This window comes from Gopherus flavomarginatus, chromosome 22, assembly GCF_025201925.1.
Source record: "Gopherus flavomarginatus isolate rGopFla2 chromosome 22, rGopFla2.mat.asm, whole genome shotgun sequence".
Taxonomy (NCBI): Eukaryota; Metazoa; Chordata; order Testudines; family Testudinidae; genus Gopherus; species Gopherus flavomarginatus.
Genome location: NC_066638.1, coordinates 13171317 through 13189240, shown reverse-complemented (window position 1 = coordinate 13189240; position 17924 = coordinate 13171317). Strand labels below are relative to the sequence as shown.

The window sequence follows — 17924 nt, the reverse complement described above, 5'->3', positions numbered from 1 at the left end:
GGGCTGAAATGGGGAGCAAAGTGGGGAGGGGGAGACGTATGGCGCCTGCAGAGCTGAGCTAGGGACTTGTGCCCAAGGGAGCCGTGAGATGCTTGGAACAAAGCAAAGGGAGGAGATGGGGAAGCAGAAATGCTGTCCCCACTCCTGTCCCAGTCCCTCCCTAATATCATGCCTGGAATTCCTCTGGCTTTGGAATGAGGTGGCATTACGGACTCCGACTGCAGAAGCCAGGCCTTGATGGGACGGCGGCGGAGGGATTAACTCCGTAATACGTCAGTATCTTTAGAGGGCCCGATTTGGAAACGTGCGCTCACATTTCCCCCATAATGCATGTGCACACATGTAAATGCAACTGCACGTGCAACATACACCGTTGTGCACACAAGTCCCTGTCCTCTGCCACAGGCAGACATTTTTGCAGCCACTAGCGTCTACAAATCTTCCCGACTGTAGAAGACTGAGTGGGGGCGGGGATCAGTTGTTCTCCATGTCCACAGGACAAGAAGTAATGGGGCTCAAGGTGCAGCCAGGGAGATATAGATTAGATAATAGGAAAAACTGTCTAACTAGAAGGGGAGTTAAGCTCTGGAACAGGCTTCTGAGGAGGTTGTAGTCACAGAATCATAGAATCTCACGGTTGGAAGGGACCTCAGGAGGTCCTCTAGTCCCACCCCCGGCTCAAAGCAGGACCAATCCCCAGTCCTAGTCATTGGAGATTGTTAAGAACAGGTTGGACAAACCACCTGTCCGGGATGGTCTAGGAGGTTAACTTGGTCCTGCCTCAGCACAGGGGGCTGGACTTGACAACTGCTCGAGGTCCTTTCCAGCCTGGCATTTCTATGATTCTAAGTACATTTTGCTACTGCTCTAACATCTTAGCTAGATCAGACAGAAACGATCATAATGCCAGTGTGTAATTCCATGGTCTGCCCACATGCGGAATACTGCATGCCAGAGATATATCAGAACTGGAAAAAGTACAGAGAAGAGCAACAAAAATGTTCAAGGGTATGGAACGGCTTCCGTTGAGGAGCGACTAAAAAGGCTGGGAAGAGATAATCGAGGTCTATAAAACCATGACTGGTGTGGAGAAAGTGAATAGGGAACTGTTACTTACTCCTTCTCATAGCACAAGAACCAGGGGTCACCCAATGAAATTAACAGGCAGTAGGTTTCAAAAAAACAGAAGGAAATACTTCTTCATACAACACACAGTCAACCTGCGGAACTCATTTCCAGGGGATGTTGTGGAGGCTAAAAGCATAACTGGGTTCAGAAAAGAATTTGAGAAGCTCATGGAAGATAGGTTCATCAACAGCTATTAGCTGAGAGGGTCAGGGACACAACCCCATGCTCTGGTTGTCCCTAAGCGTGTGACTGCCAGAAACTGGGAGTAGACGACAAGGGATGGATCACTTGACAATTGCCCTGTTCGTTTCATTCCCTCTGAAGCATCTGGCACTGGCCACTGTCGGAAGACAGATACTGGGATAGATGGAGCATTGGTCTGACCCACTATGGCTGTTCCAAGGGCTCAATCCTGCAATGTGCCAAGTGTCTGCAGCTCAGAGAAAACCGTGGGTGGCAAGGTGGGGCAAGGCACTGGATCAGGAAACCTGGGTTCTATCCCAGGCTCTGCCACTGACCTGCTGCATGAGCTTGGGAAAGTCACTTCCCCCCTTTCTGTGTCTCAGTTTCCCCATCTGTAAAATGGAGATATGACACTCACCCACCTTTGTAATGCATTTCAAGGCCCAGGGATGAAAAGTGCTCTATAAGAGCCAAGTATTAGCATTAGTGGAGCTGAGATTAACCTCTCTGTCCCCCCGCGTCCTCTCTAGCAGTGAGATTCAGAGCAGATCAAAGAAAGGGGCTTGCCAGAACGTTTGATTTCACAACGTACTATGGTCAGATTTCATAGATGTGAGAACTCCCTCACCCCTCTCTTTCTACTGCGGGATCGCTCCCTGCAGTCGGGTCTGCAGCGCTCTGTTCCTCCAGTACTCAACGGTCCTAAGAGTGATGGAATCCCCAACAAGATCGCAAATTCTTTGGGGAAGGGACCAGCTTTTTGTTCTGCCTTTGCACAGCACCTAGTGCCTGGGCCATGACTGGGGCTCTGAGGTGACACTGCACTACAAACAATTAATAATATTTCACCACTATTCCCCTTCCTTAGGAAACTAACCCAGCTTAAGAGATTCTCCTGCCAGGATCAACCTTGGTGTTCTACTTCTGCTTAATTTCAGATCAAATTAACATCCTCCCGCAAGGACCCTGTGGATGCAGTGCCCCTCTTCAGAGAAAAAATAGGAACATTGTATACTACATAATACATAGTATATAGCTATATGATAGAGAGAGAGAGAGATGGTTAGCTATAGAGATAGATTATCGACCTATTGATCTATAAATATTTTACCTGCCTATTTAGCTCAGGGCAAGTGTCAGACAAAGGAAAGTAGATCTTCATTTGAGGCCATTTATTCCATTCATCTGCCTATTTCCTGTGAACATTACCACTGCAGTTTTGGGTCATTTAAATTAAGTGTCTGATTTCGACTCATAAAACAATCCGGTTAATGAAGTCTTCTCCAGACATCCATTAAGAGTCTATAATGCTAATTTTATGTAAAAATCCAGTAAATTTCCTCATCGAATTAACATTACAGACCTGTAATGGGCTCTTAAATCTGCTCTGGCCTCAGCAGGAATGTTCTAGGAATCCCTGTAGCGGTTGGTACACCGGGAGAGGCCAGGAACGGTTCAAATGCTGCCTTCTATCCCAAAGGTACTATTTGGTCCCCTCTCTACGGTGGATATGTAATGGATAGCAAATCCCATGGCAAATTCATACTGTTAAACCCACAGGAAGGTCGTCATTAGAGAGTATCAATTTAAAAAGCAACATTTGCAACCCTCAAAAACTCTTGGTAGAATTACAGGTGAGTGCGTAGGATTTGGAATGCGGCCTCCTCTGGGGTGGAACAGCTGGCTGACAGCACACAGGAACACCACACAACAGCTAAGGGTAGGGAATGAAGAAGAAAGCCGTATCTCCTTGGAGGAGAAGGGTGGTCTTGTGGATACTGCTTTGGAATGGATGTCAGTGCTCAGCTCACTTCCCAGCTTTGCCACAGACTCCACGCATGAAACTTGGGCAGATCACTGAAACTCTCTGTGCCTCAGTGCCCCGTCAATAAAATGAGGATAAACACAGTTCCTTTCTCGTACGCTTCACCTTGTCTATTCAGCTTGTGTGCTCTTTCCATGTGTGTGTGTGCCATGCCTAAAACAACAGGGCTCTGATCTTGGCTGGGGTGCTGTAATACCAACGTAATATGATGGCTAAGGAAGTACCAGACTCCCCATCCCCCTAGGCTGATTCACTGAGGAGAGCTGCTTACTGCTGTACCCAGCTCACAAGTTTAGGCTTTAGCTTCCCTATTCTGTGTGCTACATAGGGAAGCTGACCAGCTAGCTCTGTGCAGCAGGTAGAGTGTTGCAGAGAGCATCAGGTTTAGGACAAACCGGGCCCAGGGAGACAGGCCAATGGCCTGCATTTGGGAGCTAGTGGTCCTAGGTGTAATCCTTGCTAGTGACCTCACTGGGGAGGGCGGGAGGTTTACACCAACAACAACAACTAAAGCTGTAGTGGTGTTTTTGTGGCAGGAATGCAATGATCCAGGCCTGCAGAAACCCAGACTCACCGCAAGGGCCAGTGGCAGGGTTGGGGGGTTGGAGGGAGGGATGCGTCGGTGCCACTCACCCAGGCGGAGTTGGACTGGTTGAGCTGGTTGAGCATGACGATGGAGGTGCAGCCGTAGTCGTACACCAGTCTCCAGAAGTCGGCGGTGGTGTTCTGCAGAGGGTGCAGGGTGACGACGAAGGCCGCACTCTTGGTGTAGCTCTGAAGGGGAGCAAGCACAGAGTGGAGAGGACCACGTGAAATCCTTAAAGCAACACAGAGCATGGTGGGGTGGGGGTGGAAGTAACAGGCCCCTCCCCCAAAGAGCTAAAGGGCAAGGATGGTTTTGTGGCTAAGGCTGAGATGCTGGAGATCAGTCCCCTGCTTTACTGCAGGGTCCTTGCACCTCCCAGACTAAACCCAGCGCAGAGATCTGTGGCAGGAACATCCTGGCCAATGAAAAACGCCGTCTCAAAGGCCTGATCCTCTGATTCAATTCACTGATGGGACCCTACTGACTGCAGTGGGCATCGGAGCGGGCCTTAAACTCCTGTGCAGTGAACAGTGCAGAGTGTTGCATAGGGAAGCTGACCAGCTAGCTCTGTGCAGCAGGTAGCGTGATGCAGAGAGCATCCGTTTTTGGATGGGGTTGCGAAACGTGGGCCCCGTGAGGCAGGCTGCAGAAGGAGAATGAAGCCAATGTTCCGACTGTGCCTTTTGCCCAGCAGTACCAGTAGGGAAAGAAAAACAAGCCCATTGGATCCTTGTGACAACCTGAGAACTCCCTAGCCCTGATTCCCCCCTTTGCCTACACTGGTGTAAATCAGGAGTAGCTCCATTGAAGCCAAGGGAGCTACACAGTGGGGAACTGGTGCAAGGAAGAGGAGAATGAGACCCACTGGACCCTGGGCTCGTCTGAAACAACTGCTCAGGGGACCAAGAAAATTCAGCAACGTTAGGGAGCAGGGTGTTCTCGTAAAGTGGAGCGGAGCTGTACTTGAAGGCCTGACTCGGATCTCAGCTGCACCTACATTGCTTTAACGTCACTGACGTCGTGGAGCCACTCCTGATCTACACCAGAGCGTGGGAGAGCAGATTCCTGGAGCCACCCCGATTTACATAGGAGCGTGGGAGAGCAGATTCATGGAGCCACCCTTGATTTACACCGGAGCATGAGACAGCAGATTTATGGAGCCACCCCTGATTTACACCGGAGCGTGGGAGAGCAGATTCATGGAGCCACCCCTGATTTACACCAAAGCGTGGGAGAGCAGATTCATGGAGCCACCCCTGATTTACACCAAAGCGTGGGAGAGCAGATTCATGGAGCCATCGCTGATTTACACAGGAGCGTGGGAGAGCAGATTCAGGACCAAAAGGTTTGCACATATTGGAGGGTGCTTTCTGAAGACAGAAGGTTGCCCAATCAGGATGGCTTCTTGTACAGGTAAATAAGCAACAGGGGCCAGATCCTCAGCTGATATCAATCAGGAGGCTCTATGGACTTCAGTGGAGCTGTGCTGATTTACACCAGCTGGGGATCTGGCCCAAGGACCTCTTTTCTCTGCTTTGTCAAGCTTCTTCTCAGCACTTTAGGGGCAACAGGGAACCTGACTCTCAGGGCAGATCTGAGCCTCGGCAAGGGTTGCTCAGGCTCGCTGGTGACACTCTCAAGGGACTGCGGGCAACTGGGCGTAGCGAAGTGCGGCACACAATGGGTGCCACTCTCCCTTGTGCCCGCCTGCCCCAACGTGCACACACATCTTACGCTGGGCCACGTGTAAGTGTTGGGGGTGGCGCAGAGCTGGGCAGGGTGGCTCTGTGCTAGCCGGGAGCTCTACCAGGCCTGGGCATTCTCAGTGCCCAGCTCCACTTTCGGGGGCAACACAAGGGCATGATCGCACTGGAGAACCAGGAGCGAGGAGCCTGATTCAGATCTCCTTCATGCTGCTGTAAATCAGAAGTTAACAGAGGGGTATAAATGCAAACAATGTGAGAATGAGAATCGAGATGCCCAAGGCCCTTGTCCTCATTCGGGGCTCGGCTCCAGCAAGCCGAATGGTTTAAAAACGCATCTTGAGGGAAGACACTTTTCACCCTCAGATCTCTCAAATGTAGAGTTTTATTCACCTCGCTGCGGGGGACGGGGGGGGGGGGAGAGGGGAGGGAAGAGGAATCACCTCTAATCCAAGCACAAGCACAAGAAATGTCAGCCCAGTGGATTCTTCCCCCCCAGAAAGTTATACACTCCGCGTAAGAGGGGTGCAGAACAAAAGTGCCTCTCAGTTTTGCTCTTCCGAGGCTGTAATCTCTCTGTGGGCTGAAGGGACGCTTAGAGGCAAGACACCTCTGAGGTTTTGCTACTTGCAAACATTTTCTGAGGGTGAAAAAAAGACCCCGCTCCAAAGGAAACTGCGCTGCTTGTTAACACTGCAAAAGCATCAAGTGCTTTTAGGGGCACCTGACGAGAGAGAGGACAGAGAGTGAAGTGTTGTCTAGCTCTTGTTCACTGGTTCTCCACCCCCACTAAAGGACCCTTGAAACAACACTCTGCGCATAAGTGACAAATTCTCAGCACTCACAGAACATCTTTGCGCCTTCGGATTTCTCCTCGAGCCTTGTTTTTCCAGGCAATCTCCCTGCCCCCCAGGGGATTTGGGCTTGATTAACATCTGCTGCCTTAAGCCCCAGGTGAATTTTCAAAAACGGAAGGAGGAGACGATCATTTCAGAAATGGACCTTTGGGTCTGAAACAGCTTTCTTAAAATGAGTCCTTTTTTAAAACAGTGTTTCTCAAATCCGACCCAGAAGGGGGTTGCAAGACTATCGTAGGAGGGCGTTGGGAGCAGCGATTGCTGGTCGGACGTCTAATTCCGCGGGCAGTGCTGCTGTCAGCAGCAGCACCGAAATAAGGGTGTCACGGTATGGGGGAGTTGTCACTTTTTTTTAGGGGGGGGGGGTTGTTACAGCCTGAAATGTTTTCAAAGGGAGTGCAAGCAAAAAAAGTTTGAGAAGCCCTGCTCTAAAAAATAGAAAAGCAAACCAAACGCTCACAACTGGACACGGAGAGAAGGAGAGCATGGAGCTTGTAGGGAAAGGAAATCATGGTGCAAATTCTCACATACTGTCCTCTGACCACAAGTTTCTAGCCTGATTACACCCATAGCAAAAGCTGGGGGATCCCAGAAACCAGGAGCTGTGTGGGGCAGAAGTGAGAGTCTCTAGCACCGCTGCCTCTTCAGAGGAAGAAGTTTCAGCTAATGTCCGTGTCGTACATTTCCACAGCGCCCAAGGATTCCATACCACGTAAACAAGTCAGAGTCTATCACCGACTGCTGGCATGGAGCCATTTAATTCAGCACAGAAACATGAAAAACAAGACTTTACACTTCTAGGCCTTGCCTGTGCCTACCCAAGTGTGTCGGTAATTCCACTGAAGTCACTGGGATGACTTGTGCTTAAAGTTAAGTTAAGCATATGCTTAAGCACCTTGTTGGATCAGGGCTATTTAGCTCCATCCAGGGTACTGCTTAGCTTCCAGGATTATGCAATATGGAGCTTTTTCATTCTAGTTCACACCAGTCTGTGTCCAACCTAGGCTGGGAGCGGCTGAGCGCTGGGACTGTTTGAAGACTGTATGGCTCAGCAGAGTGGAGGAAAACTCAGGAGTGCCTTGTGGTTAAAGGCTGAATTTCACCACTAATAATGAGCATAAATACAAGTTACGGGGCTGAGACAGGATAAACCTCATGACAGTAGTTACCAGGCGTCTGGCAGAGCTGCGTGGAGAGTCATTCTGTTTCGTGGAGGATTTTGATATTTTGAGAGCTGGTTACCACTGCGATACGGAAAAAAAACCAAACCTTTTTAAATTCTCCATGAAGGGGAATGGAGCTGTAGATCTTGGGAGCCCTGGGGCTCCTGATGTCAGGGCAGTCTGCCTGGCTGGCTGCCCCAGAGCTGCAGACCCTGGAAGCCTGGAGGTTTCTTGACCTGGTTGCCATGGGAACTCAGTTGAAATTGAAACCTTTCAAGTTCAATTAATCATCACATTCCGATGTATCCCATTGGCATTTTTCTGGCCAACTCTAATATTTAGGGAATCTTGTTAAATGCTAATATAGCCCCAGATCCTCAGCTGGGATAAAAACCACCACAGCTCCATGGAAGACAATAGATTTGGGGGTGGCGGTGAACAATCAGCTGAACATGAGCTCCCAGGGTGATGCTGTGGCCAAAAAAGTTAGGGCAATCCTGAGATGCATAAACAGGGAAATCTGACAGAAGAGCAGAGAGGTTATTTAACCTCTGGTGTGACCATTGCAAGAATCCTGTGAGAGGATTCAGAGAAGAGACACGAGAATGATTAAAGGATTAGAAGATCTGCTTTATGGTGATAGACTCAAGGAGCTTGATCTATTTCGCTTACCAAAGAGAAGGCTAAGGAATGACTGGATTACAGTCTGTAAGTACCTACGTGGAGAAGAAATATTTAATAACGGGCTCTTCACTCTAGCAAAGAAAGGTCTAACACGATCCAACAGCGGGACGTTGAAGCTAGACAAATTCAGCCTGGAAATAAGACCTACATTTTTAACAGTGAGGGAAATTAACCATTACAACAATTCACCAAGGGTTGTGATGGATTCTTGACAATTTTTAAATCAAGGTTAGATGTTTTTCTAAAACAACGGCCCTCCAACTTTTTCTGTCTTGCCTTCCCCCGAGTAATGGAATCTATCTGTGCCCCCCAGGAGCCACAGTTGGGAGCTAGGAACCAAGCCGTGCCCAGGGCCGCAGCTGGGGGCTGAGCTGTGGTCGGGACCCGGGGCTGGGAGCGGAGCCAGGGACCCAGGATGGGGCCGGAGTGGAGCTGGGAGCAGAGCAGGGCTGGGTGACGCTCCCTCCCCACCTCCCGTGGGGGCTGGCCCAATCCCCCCTGCACTCCCTGAATGTTCCTCTGTGCCCCCCAGGGCGGAGCGCCCCACAGTTTGGGGACCACTGTTGTAAAAGCGCGTCTCTAGGGATGTTGGGAGAAAGTTCTTTGGTCTGTGTTGTGCAGCAGTTTGCCTGGATGATCACAATGGTCCCTTCCGGCCTTGGAAGCCATGAATCTCTGCCCGAGGGTCAGAACAGGTGCCATCACGGCTCTCCTCTCCCAGAACTGCCAACAGCTTTCTCATTGCTCGCCCGCCTCGTGATCTAAATAACAGCAACGCTCGCTCCCACTGCTCCCGAGCAGCCGCTCGAGCACTGAACACACATACTCCCACGCCCCCGAAGGCGTCTCTCGAGATGCAAGCGCCTCCTTCCGCCTCCTCGAAGGAGCTCTTCACCTGCCAAGTGACACGCCAGACGCGAAGTGCCTTGCGAGACGGCGGCTATCCATTATCCACTTCCCACCTCATCACTGCCTCCCGGCGACACTGCTGCACCCCCCCGGGAAGGAACACCTCGGCAGCTTTCGCTTTCAGTATTGCCTGCGCCTTCCTTCAGCTGCTCTTTTGTCAGACACGTTTGCAACAACACCGTGTGTCACTTCAGCTTGTGCTGTGGCAAGTGACTTCTGTGCATAATGGGATTCCTTCCCTCGCCTGAGAAAAGAGGGGGAACCTTCAAAGTTCCTTTTCTTGCATGTATGTCACCGATTCATCTTGTGTGCTAACAGAGCGACACTCGTCCGTGCAGCGGGTGCAAAGCAAAGTGAGCAGAGCTTGCTGCAAAGAGTGTGTCGGCTTTCCCCTCTTGTTCTAGCTACTCCCGGAGCTGGAGTGCTACTTGTAGGTATTCGCAGATGAGTTTGGGCCACTTGTGAAATCCGTCGGCAAGAGGCAGCAGCCATTTCATCCCCACAGAATGAATGGGACTGGTTAGGACATTGGACCGGGGCTCAGAAGAGTTGGCTTCAACTCTCAGTTCTGCCACAAACTCCATATAAGACCCCAGGAAGACCCTGAATGTCTCAGTGCAGCAAAACTCATCTGTCACGTGGGGATAATGATACTTGCTTTCTCTCAGCCGCTGTCTGTCTTGTCTGTTTAGCTTGTAACGCTCTTCGTAGGCCTCACGTGTCTGTCCAGCACCTGCTGCAATGGGGCCTTGATCAAGTCTGAGGTCTTTTGGTGCTACTGGAATCCCAGTAAATAAATAAAATAATCTATTAAACAGAATCGAAATTCCTAGTTCCCATTGAACACACTCGGGCAGCTCAACCCTCCTCAGAAGTAGAAATCAAACAGAAACCTCTTAAAAGAGAAAATGTTATTCCCCTGGATCCCAGCCCGCTGGTTCTAGTGAGTCCTCTAGCAGTTGTATGATAATGCCTCCACTTAACAGATGCTCCCTTTTATCTAGTCATCTCTCTCTTGCATGGCTCCTTGTGGTGTAGCGCCAGGCTGCTCCTTTATCCCTGTGAAGTGAATTGATCTTAGTCCACATCCCAACGTCCAGGCATCAGGCTCACAAAATCCAGCATCCCATTCCCATTACCTGCCCCCCTCAGCAGCAAAGCCGAGAAGGAAGGCTGGCCCAGAGGTTAGGGTACTAGCAGGAGACTCCGGGACAAGTTCTTGCTCTGCCACTGACTTCCTGCATGACCGTGGGCAAATCACTTAAGAGCTCTGTGCCTCCGTTTCCCATCTGTCTTGGGGATGATAGCACTGCCCTGCCTCCCAGGGGTGAATTGTTCAGCTACTACAGCAAGGGAGGCCATAGAAGAACCAGAGACAAGGAAAGCAAATGCTGACTTGAGCCCTAAGTCTGCCAGACTCACTTCAGCACCGGAAATGCCACAGCGTTCAGTGCTTAAAGTGTCATGGGGATCAGTGTTACGTCCAAACTTACTAGGACAGACAGACTGAGCTGACCGACCTTCACCAGCCCTTAAAGAACATGAGATTTCTTTTTTAAAAAAATTGACAATGACAAGGGGTTTAATCCTTCAGCACGAATAATAACGGCCAGACTGGGTCAGACCAAAGGTTCATCTAGCCCAGTATCCTGTCTTCCGACAGTGGCCAATGCCAGATGCCCCAGAGGGAATGAACAGAACAGGGAATCATCAAGTGATCCATCCCATCGCCCATTCCCAGCTTCTGGCAAACAGAGGCTAGAGACACCCATCTCTGCCCATCCTGGCTAATAGCCATTGATGGATCTATCCTCCAAATGTGATCCGAAGAGCTTTGCACTCAGCAAAGTGTAAAGGAAATTCTGTTCTCTGACCCAGGCTGCTCCTGAAGCAGAGATCCAATGAGAGAAGCCTGGTGAAGCAAGAAAACCGAAACAACACAAACCAAAGCTCGCTGTGTGTGTTAGCCAAAGGTGCAAGCTTCCCCAGAACAGACGGCTGATGCTACAAAGCCATTCATGGCGACCACCTCTAGTTTATGAAGTGATTCTGCCGTAAGTGAAAGCAGATAACAGGGAGACAGGATCTGTCTGAAGACAGAACATGATAAATTGCCCGCGGGATGAAAAATGCAGAGCTCAGCTGGAATGCGCCGGGGCCCCGATGTAATCAGGAGTGATACAGGAGTCCAGAGGCGGGGAGGTGGGATGCTGGTCTTAGGGAACACCGCACGTGATGGGAGTTGATTCATTGCTGCGCGAACGTGAAAGTGCCTGCTTGGTTTGAAGAAAGAAAAGCGGTTTCAGTGATAAATGACCCATCCCTTCAAGCTATAGGCAGTGTGCTCAGAGCTTCCAGGCTTCCGCATCCTTTCTGCTTCATTTGCAATAGCGTTCCTCTCAACATCATCCTGCCTCGGCAGAATGCGGGGACCCACGGAGCCTCTGCAGCATCTGTAACCACTGCCGATGTTTGGGAGTCAAGCCTATACATGGGAGACAGCATAGCCCAGGGGCCAGGAGTCTAGCCAAGGAGTTGGGAGGACTTGGCTCTAACAACCACCTGCTGTGAGTCATGTCACACCTATGTGCCTCAGTTTCCCCATCCAATAAATGATAATAATGACAATGACCTTTCTTTGTAAAAAGCTTTTGAGAGCTACAGAGGAAAAGTGCTATACTACAGAGTTAGGTGCCATTATACAAAGAAACAACCCAGCCTGCATGTCGTCGAGTCTTTCCTTCCCTCCCCCTCTCTTTCCCTGCTGTTTACAGGAGACCCAGCGCTGCAGAGCCTCAGCACTGACCTATAAGGTCTCCTCCTTATAGCTAAATACACACATCCAACCTGCACCCACAGCTCAAACTTTAGGGGGCTGTACGAAATGGGGCCAGGATTTTAGCCAATCCCAGGTTTTGTGTGGAAAAGGAAACATGCACCTGGGTGAGATTTCACAATGCAAAGGCCAGCAGCCTTGAGCCTAAGTCGCTTCTCCGATGCACTCCTAACGATACACAGACTCCTCTCCCTTCTCCTCATCGCCCACAGCAGGCTGGCAGCAAACCTGGCTCTTGGTTCCACTAGATAATGCAGGGGCTCAGAACCAAGGGGGCTGAGTCTCCACTGACCTGTAGCCCAGGGAGCCATTGGCCCTGCCTAAAGGGAGCTTGAAATGTTACTATTCTGATCTGATGCTACGGCCAGCTCCTCAGAACTGTGCAGGTGCCTAATTCCCATTGATTTCAAAGGGAGTCTGGTACCTACATACCTGTGAGGATCTGGCCCTCCTGCCCACTTTGCACCCCTGTCAGCGTGGGCACTGGGTGCATTGCTGTGACGAATCAGACCTCGAAGGTTCAGTAGCAGAAAAAATGAGAACTAGAATCATAGAATCTCAGGGTTGGAAGGGACCTCAGGAGGGATCTAGTCCAACCCCCTGCTCAAAGCAGGACCAAACCCCAGAGAGATTTTTGCCCCAGATCCCCAAATGGCCCCCTCACAACACAACCCTGGGTTTAGCAGGCCAATGATCAAACCACTGAGCTATCCCTCCCCCCATCAGGCTCAGGCTTGGTCTCTGGCCTTCCCACCTCCCCGTGATGAGAAGGCGCTGGCTCCCCGGGGGCGCACTCACGTCGGTTAAGGCCGCATTGATGTAGTTGTTACTGTCCCCGTCCATGGAGATGAGGAAGGGAAGGCATCGGTCCGGAGGCAGGACGTCCATGCTGCGGTTCTTCTCCCGGTTCCGTGGCAGGAGAGCGATGCTGCACTCCTCCACGTCCAGGTGGGGCGTGACCGAGTTCAGGGTCTGCGAGGCACACGGCACCAGGGTTACTAAACCAATCCTCCCCCTGCGAGCGCCCCTTTCCCTGGGCTAGACCTGGCCTGCGACTTGCACTAATAAGGCAGTTCTGCTCAGCAGCAGAGCTCCCGAGGGTGTGGGACCTCCGCAGAGCTCCCTTCCCCATGCAAGACCAGCGTTGGCTGGAGCCTCAAGGGAGGAGAAGTGAGGGAAGGCTGATCTCTGGTTGCCTGGTGACACCCCACCTTGACGGAGGGCTTCTGGCCTCCCACTGGCAGATGTTGTCGGTAGTACAGCTGAGAGTCTGAGATGGGGATCGGGATGGGGGCAGGGCACAGGGTAACAGGACACCTGGTGGCTTTGAATTGTAGTTCTTAGGAACGTCTTGCCCCCAGGGAGGCCTGGCAGCATCTCTGTAGCCTCCCAAGGGTGAAAGGAGCCCCCAGTCCAGGTCAGCCTCCCAGGGGCTCACTTGGAATTCCTCCCGCAGCTGTGAGGAGTTGCTCTGCGGTTCTATCCTGACCATCTCCTTGTACGTCGGCTTGAATTCACTGACCGGGATGGCGGTCTCCCCACACAGGCAGGCTTCCAGGATGGCGTCGTGGATGAAGATGTATTGCTCCTTTGGGGAGAGGGACAACATCAGCATTAGCAATGGGCTCCAGGGGGAGCGTGGAAGGGGGCCAATCGAGGAGGCCCCAGACACACTAGGATTCACTGCTCTGTCAGGGGCACATGTACAGGACAAACGCTGACTCTGCTGCCCTGAGCTGCCGCTATGCCTAGGTGAAGTGGGCCAGCGTTACCCACCTGGGGAGCCCTCTGGGAAGGATTGAGCCAAATGCCCACGGCTCTCCAGACCCCGCAGGCTTTGCCACGTTTACTGAGGCCGTTCCTGGAAGGACGCTGCTGGACTTGGTAGCAGGAGAGGGGTATTTTGCTTTCCATGGGAGCATCAGAGGATGTTATGGAGACAGAGCAGCAATACATGATGAAGGAAGGACTAATTAATTAAGATTAATCATCACTAACTATTGCAATTGACTGCTCACTCAGGGCCAGGACTTAGGGGATCCCTGTGTAGAGAACACAGGCTGGCAGCTAAGGAGTCAGAGAGAACCACAGGGCCGGCCTGTTGTCCAACAGCCTCGGTAACAAGACTCCTTTAGATGTCTCCCAGCTCAGTCCTGTCTCTCCTCCTGGCACCAGACCAGGATATGGAGACGGGAGGGGAACAGACTCTGCACCTGACACCGGATCTGGGAAGCCTGTTGTTAAAAGGCAGACATGGGTGGGGGGTGTCTTCCCCGCTTTGTCGTCCCTACGCACCTCGGTCTGGATCATGTTGATTCTCCGCGAACAAAGCGTCTTAACACAGTTGTAAATGTCCACAACGCCCTCGCACTCAGCCATGTCCAGCATCACATCCAGGACGATGTAACAGCCCGTCCTCCCGGTGCCAGCACTGGGGCAATGGGGAGCGGGAGGGGAACAAATACAGGATGCTTAAGTTATGCCTATGCTGTAATCCCAGGGTGCCGACCCAAACTAGTGTTAATCTGGCTAGGTCGGGTATCGGCGCAGCAAGCTGCAGCAGTGCATGTTTCAGCCTGGACCAGCCGCCCGAGTAATCGCCCAGGGTGGGTCTGTACAGCCTGCGCTGAAGCCTGTGCTGCCGCAGCTGCACTACCAGGGTACGTGAGCAGCTGCATTAAGACTAGCTTAGGTATGGCCACCCGAGCTGTACCCCGGGTCTGCAGTGTGGACATACCCATAGAAACCCTCCCAGCACTGCTCAGCACACTCACGCCATCAGACAATCCACTTGTCTGAGCCGTACCAACCCCCGACACGCCAGGAATGGATGTACTCCCCCACCCGCTTTCCCCAGAGGCTTTTACAGTGAAATACTAATTTCTGGGGCTGATGAATCACTCCCCATGATTATCTGTGATTACAGACTACGGGGACTAATCACACTCCTTGTCTCCAGTGAATGAATACTGATGAGGCAATTGACAAGGCGAAATCAAATAAAAAATCCCTCTCATTCATCAGCTCCTCCTCCTTTGCCCAGCAGAGGAAGAGCCGTGAACCAGTCACAGAGGAGGTCTGGGACACTGATGGTTGTTAGAGAGGACAGGCACTTTCTGTTCTGTTTCAGGTTCAAACCAGAGGCCTGGCCACTCATTCCTGGCCCTACGAGCTAGGACAGCTGGGGTGGGTGATCTTCTCCGGTCTGCCTTGCCTTGAGCCTGGCCAATCCTTGCATGGGAGATATCCAAGAAATGGTGTAACAGGGGTCAGGAGTGAACTAAAATCCCTACCAACATAGGTTAAGTGGGACCTAGTGGGAAGGCCAATTCTCTGAGCAGAGCAACAGCTGAGGAGTTTATCTGAAGGCAAAGCAACCCAGCAGCTGGGAGCATATAAATGGAGAGGAAGGAAGCACTGGGGGGAGAGCGGAGAGCCTGAAGGAAGGCCAAAGTAGACAGGATTAGCTGCTGCTAGTTCACAGGGGACCAGCCAGTGATAGTGACTCAATATTCTCTTCCACATCTCGTCCTGAACTGCTGAGTTGTGTTTCCATGTGCTGCTAAATAGCTGCCCTGCTCCACACTAGAAGTGGCTGCATTTCTGTGAAAGGCAGGAGATTCCTGGAAGAGATCACCAGCTGGTGGCTATGGGGGGAACCCCCAAAAGAGGAGTTAAATCGAGTATTTACAAGTGGTCAGCTGTCCACATTCCCATGAAAAACCCATCTCAGCTGGGACGCACCAGCCTCCGTGGCAAAGCTTGAGCTAGGAATTATTTGGAGGGAGGTTCTCTGGCCTGTGCTACAGAGGGGATCAGGCTAAATGGTCACAATGGTCCCTTCTGGCTTTCGACTCCATGAATCCCAGTAGCACGGTCCTGAGTTTAACTGGCCAGGGGGATGGAACAACACACTCCCGAGTCATGGTGGACACTCCGAAGCAGGGTTAGGAGATGCTGCCTTCCGGGGCAGCGTGGGAGACGTTTGTACTGAGACAGAACAGGTGCTTTCAGGCTCTGGGTCAACCTGGATTCATTCCACCAGCCTGTAAAATTCATGTCAGGCCCCTGTGCAGTGCTCCAAGCCACGAATGCTTGAAATACACACCCTCCCCGGCTGCCTCCTATTTCAGAGGCGCCTGCTACCCATCAGCCTGCTACCCATTTTACGGCTCAGTACGTTTATGCAGGGACATCCAACTCCGAGCCATAAACCAGAGGCTCCTTACCTGCCGCAGCTGCCCTTCTGACGCAACCAAGTCACACTTCTCATAGCTCCCTTTTAAATATTTTACTATCAATCCGAGTGTCCTACACTCCATGTCAAAGTGCCCCACGACAAGACTCTACTGGGGCAGGCCCCGTTCCCCTTGCTCAAGCCCTCCCACTTCTTGGGAGTCTCCAGTCCTCACGCTCAGCCTCTCCAAACGCAGGAGTCGCATGCTGCCTATAAACACTGAGCCCCCTTCCACTGCCCGGCAGTGAAATCTCTGGGGGGGTCTCTAAGCAGCCACGGCTGCGGCTGGTTCTTACCTGCAGTGGATGACTATAGGCCCCACATCGGGGGGCGTGGAAGCCTTCACTCTCCGGATGAAGGCCAAGAGCCCGGTGGCGTGGTAAGGCACTCCGTGTTCGGGCCACGACGTGAAGTGGAACTGCTTCACCTCGTGCCGCGCCGAGTAGCCCCTCTGCAAAGAAAGCACAAGGCAAGGTGAGGCCGGAGGAATCCTGGAGGCAGGAGACAAGGACCTGGAGAAGGAAGGGGACTGGAGACCCAGATTCACTGCAGCCGCCTCTGGATTCCAGGCAGCAGCAGATGGATCACCGTCCGTAATGCACCACCAGACCCAGATTGCTGGAGCTGGCTCTGCTGGCTCACACGCTAGTGATCTGGAGCACTGGGCAGGTTGCCCCTCTGAGCAGGCTCCTTCCTAGCACCTTGGTTCAGTGTGTGTGTGGAGGGGGGGGCAATGCACCCAGACGTAGGTTCTTATTGTCCTGGACGGGCTGTGAGGTAAGGTGGCCAGCCCCAGTTGCCGTCCCTGAGATAGTGAGTCAGAGTGTGCATCCGTTCAGCATTGCCACCCTTTCCTCCACGCTGGGACACCCTCCTTCCCCCGGGCAGGTCCCTGTGCCACTATCCCCTGCCACCCAAGCCCCAGGCCTTTGCAGCCCTCAAGCGTGAGCTGCCCTGCCTGGAGCTGCATGAGGGCTTTGCTCTTCAAGCACCATCCTCCCGCCCCGTCTTTGATATGGAGCATCCCCAGCACTCCCCGGGGAGCCAGAGTCCTGGGGTCACTGTGTCACGGCCAGGACAGGCTTCTGGCTGGCTGGCAGCATTGCCCCCTCACTGCACCCCATTGACAACAGGATGGGAGTGTGCGAGCCACTGGCCAGGCATGCTGCACTCCAAAGAGACAGTCCTGCAGCTGGAGCACGCCAGGAGACCCTATCCTGACATTGCTCCCATCACGTCACCAGCGAGGCTGGGAGGGAACAAGGGACAGCAGCGTTTTAGCAGCCAGTTAACTCCTGTGGTCGTGTACGAGAATACACCTCTTCCCCACTGGCTGAGTCATCGCTTACCCTGGGGTGAGCATGCCCAGGCTCTGCCGAGTGTGTGGTCACTCAGGAACAGACAGGGGTGGGTGTGATTCTCCATGAACCTGCACCTTGGGCAGTCAGGGCTAGGTACAGGTTAGAGTTAGCTTAGGGGGTTAGGGTTGGCTTAGGGATCTAGGGTGATAATTTACACACAGCGTCCTGATGTAAATAGAGGGAAGAATCTTGCCCCATACCTCCAGCACCCCCTAACAAGATACAGCGTTCACACTTCTGCGTGGACCCCTTGGATTAACCCTCGCAGGGGTGAGCTAAGTAGCTATTGCTAAGCCTTGCAAGCTGGCAGTGCCATGGCCAGATGTTCCTGGTACCCCGCCGCCACATGGTCTAGGCTCTTTTTCTGTCAGCAACAATGCGGTTAAAAACAGACAACCCATGACAAGCAGCCCTTCTGCACAGGCCTCCGAGGCACCAAGGAATGACCTGGT

The 17924-nt window shown here is 52.2% G+C and overlaps 1 protein-coding gene across 3 annotated transcripts in view; it reads right to left on the bottom strand.

Annotated features, from left to right (window-relative positions):
• PTPRU (protein tyrosine phosphatase receptor type U) overlaps positions 1–17924 on the bottom strand; it is a 704694-nt gene that overhangs the window by 489345 nt on the left and 197425 nt on the right. For all 3 annotated transcript variants that reach the window (XM_050932286.1, XM_050932285.1, XM_050932288.1), the window contains 5 exons: positions 16408–16562; positions 14170–14305; positions 13313–13462; positions 12673–12846; positions 3770–3910 (listed from right to left, as the gene is read on the bottom strand). In XM_050932286.1, coding sequence (XP_050788243.1) covers positions 3770–3910; positions 12673–12846; positions 13313–13462; positions 14170–14305; positions 16408–16562 — 756 coding nt within the window. The remainder of the gene's footprint in view (positions 1–3769; positions 3911–12672; positions 12847–13312; positions 13463–14169; positions 14306–16407; positions 16563–17924) is intronic.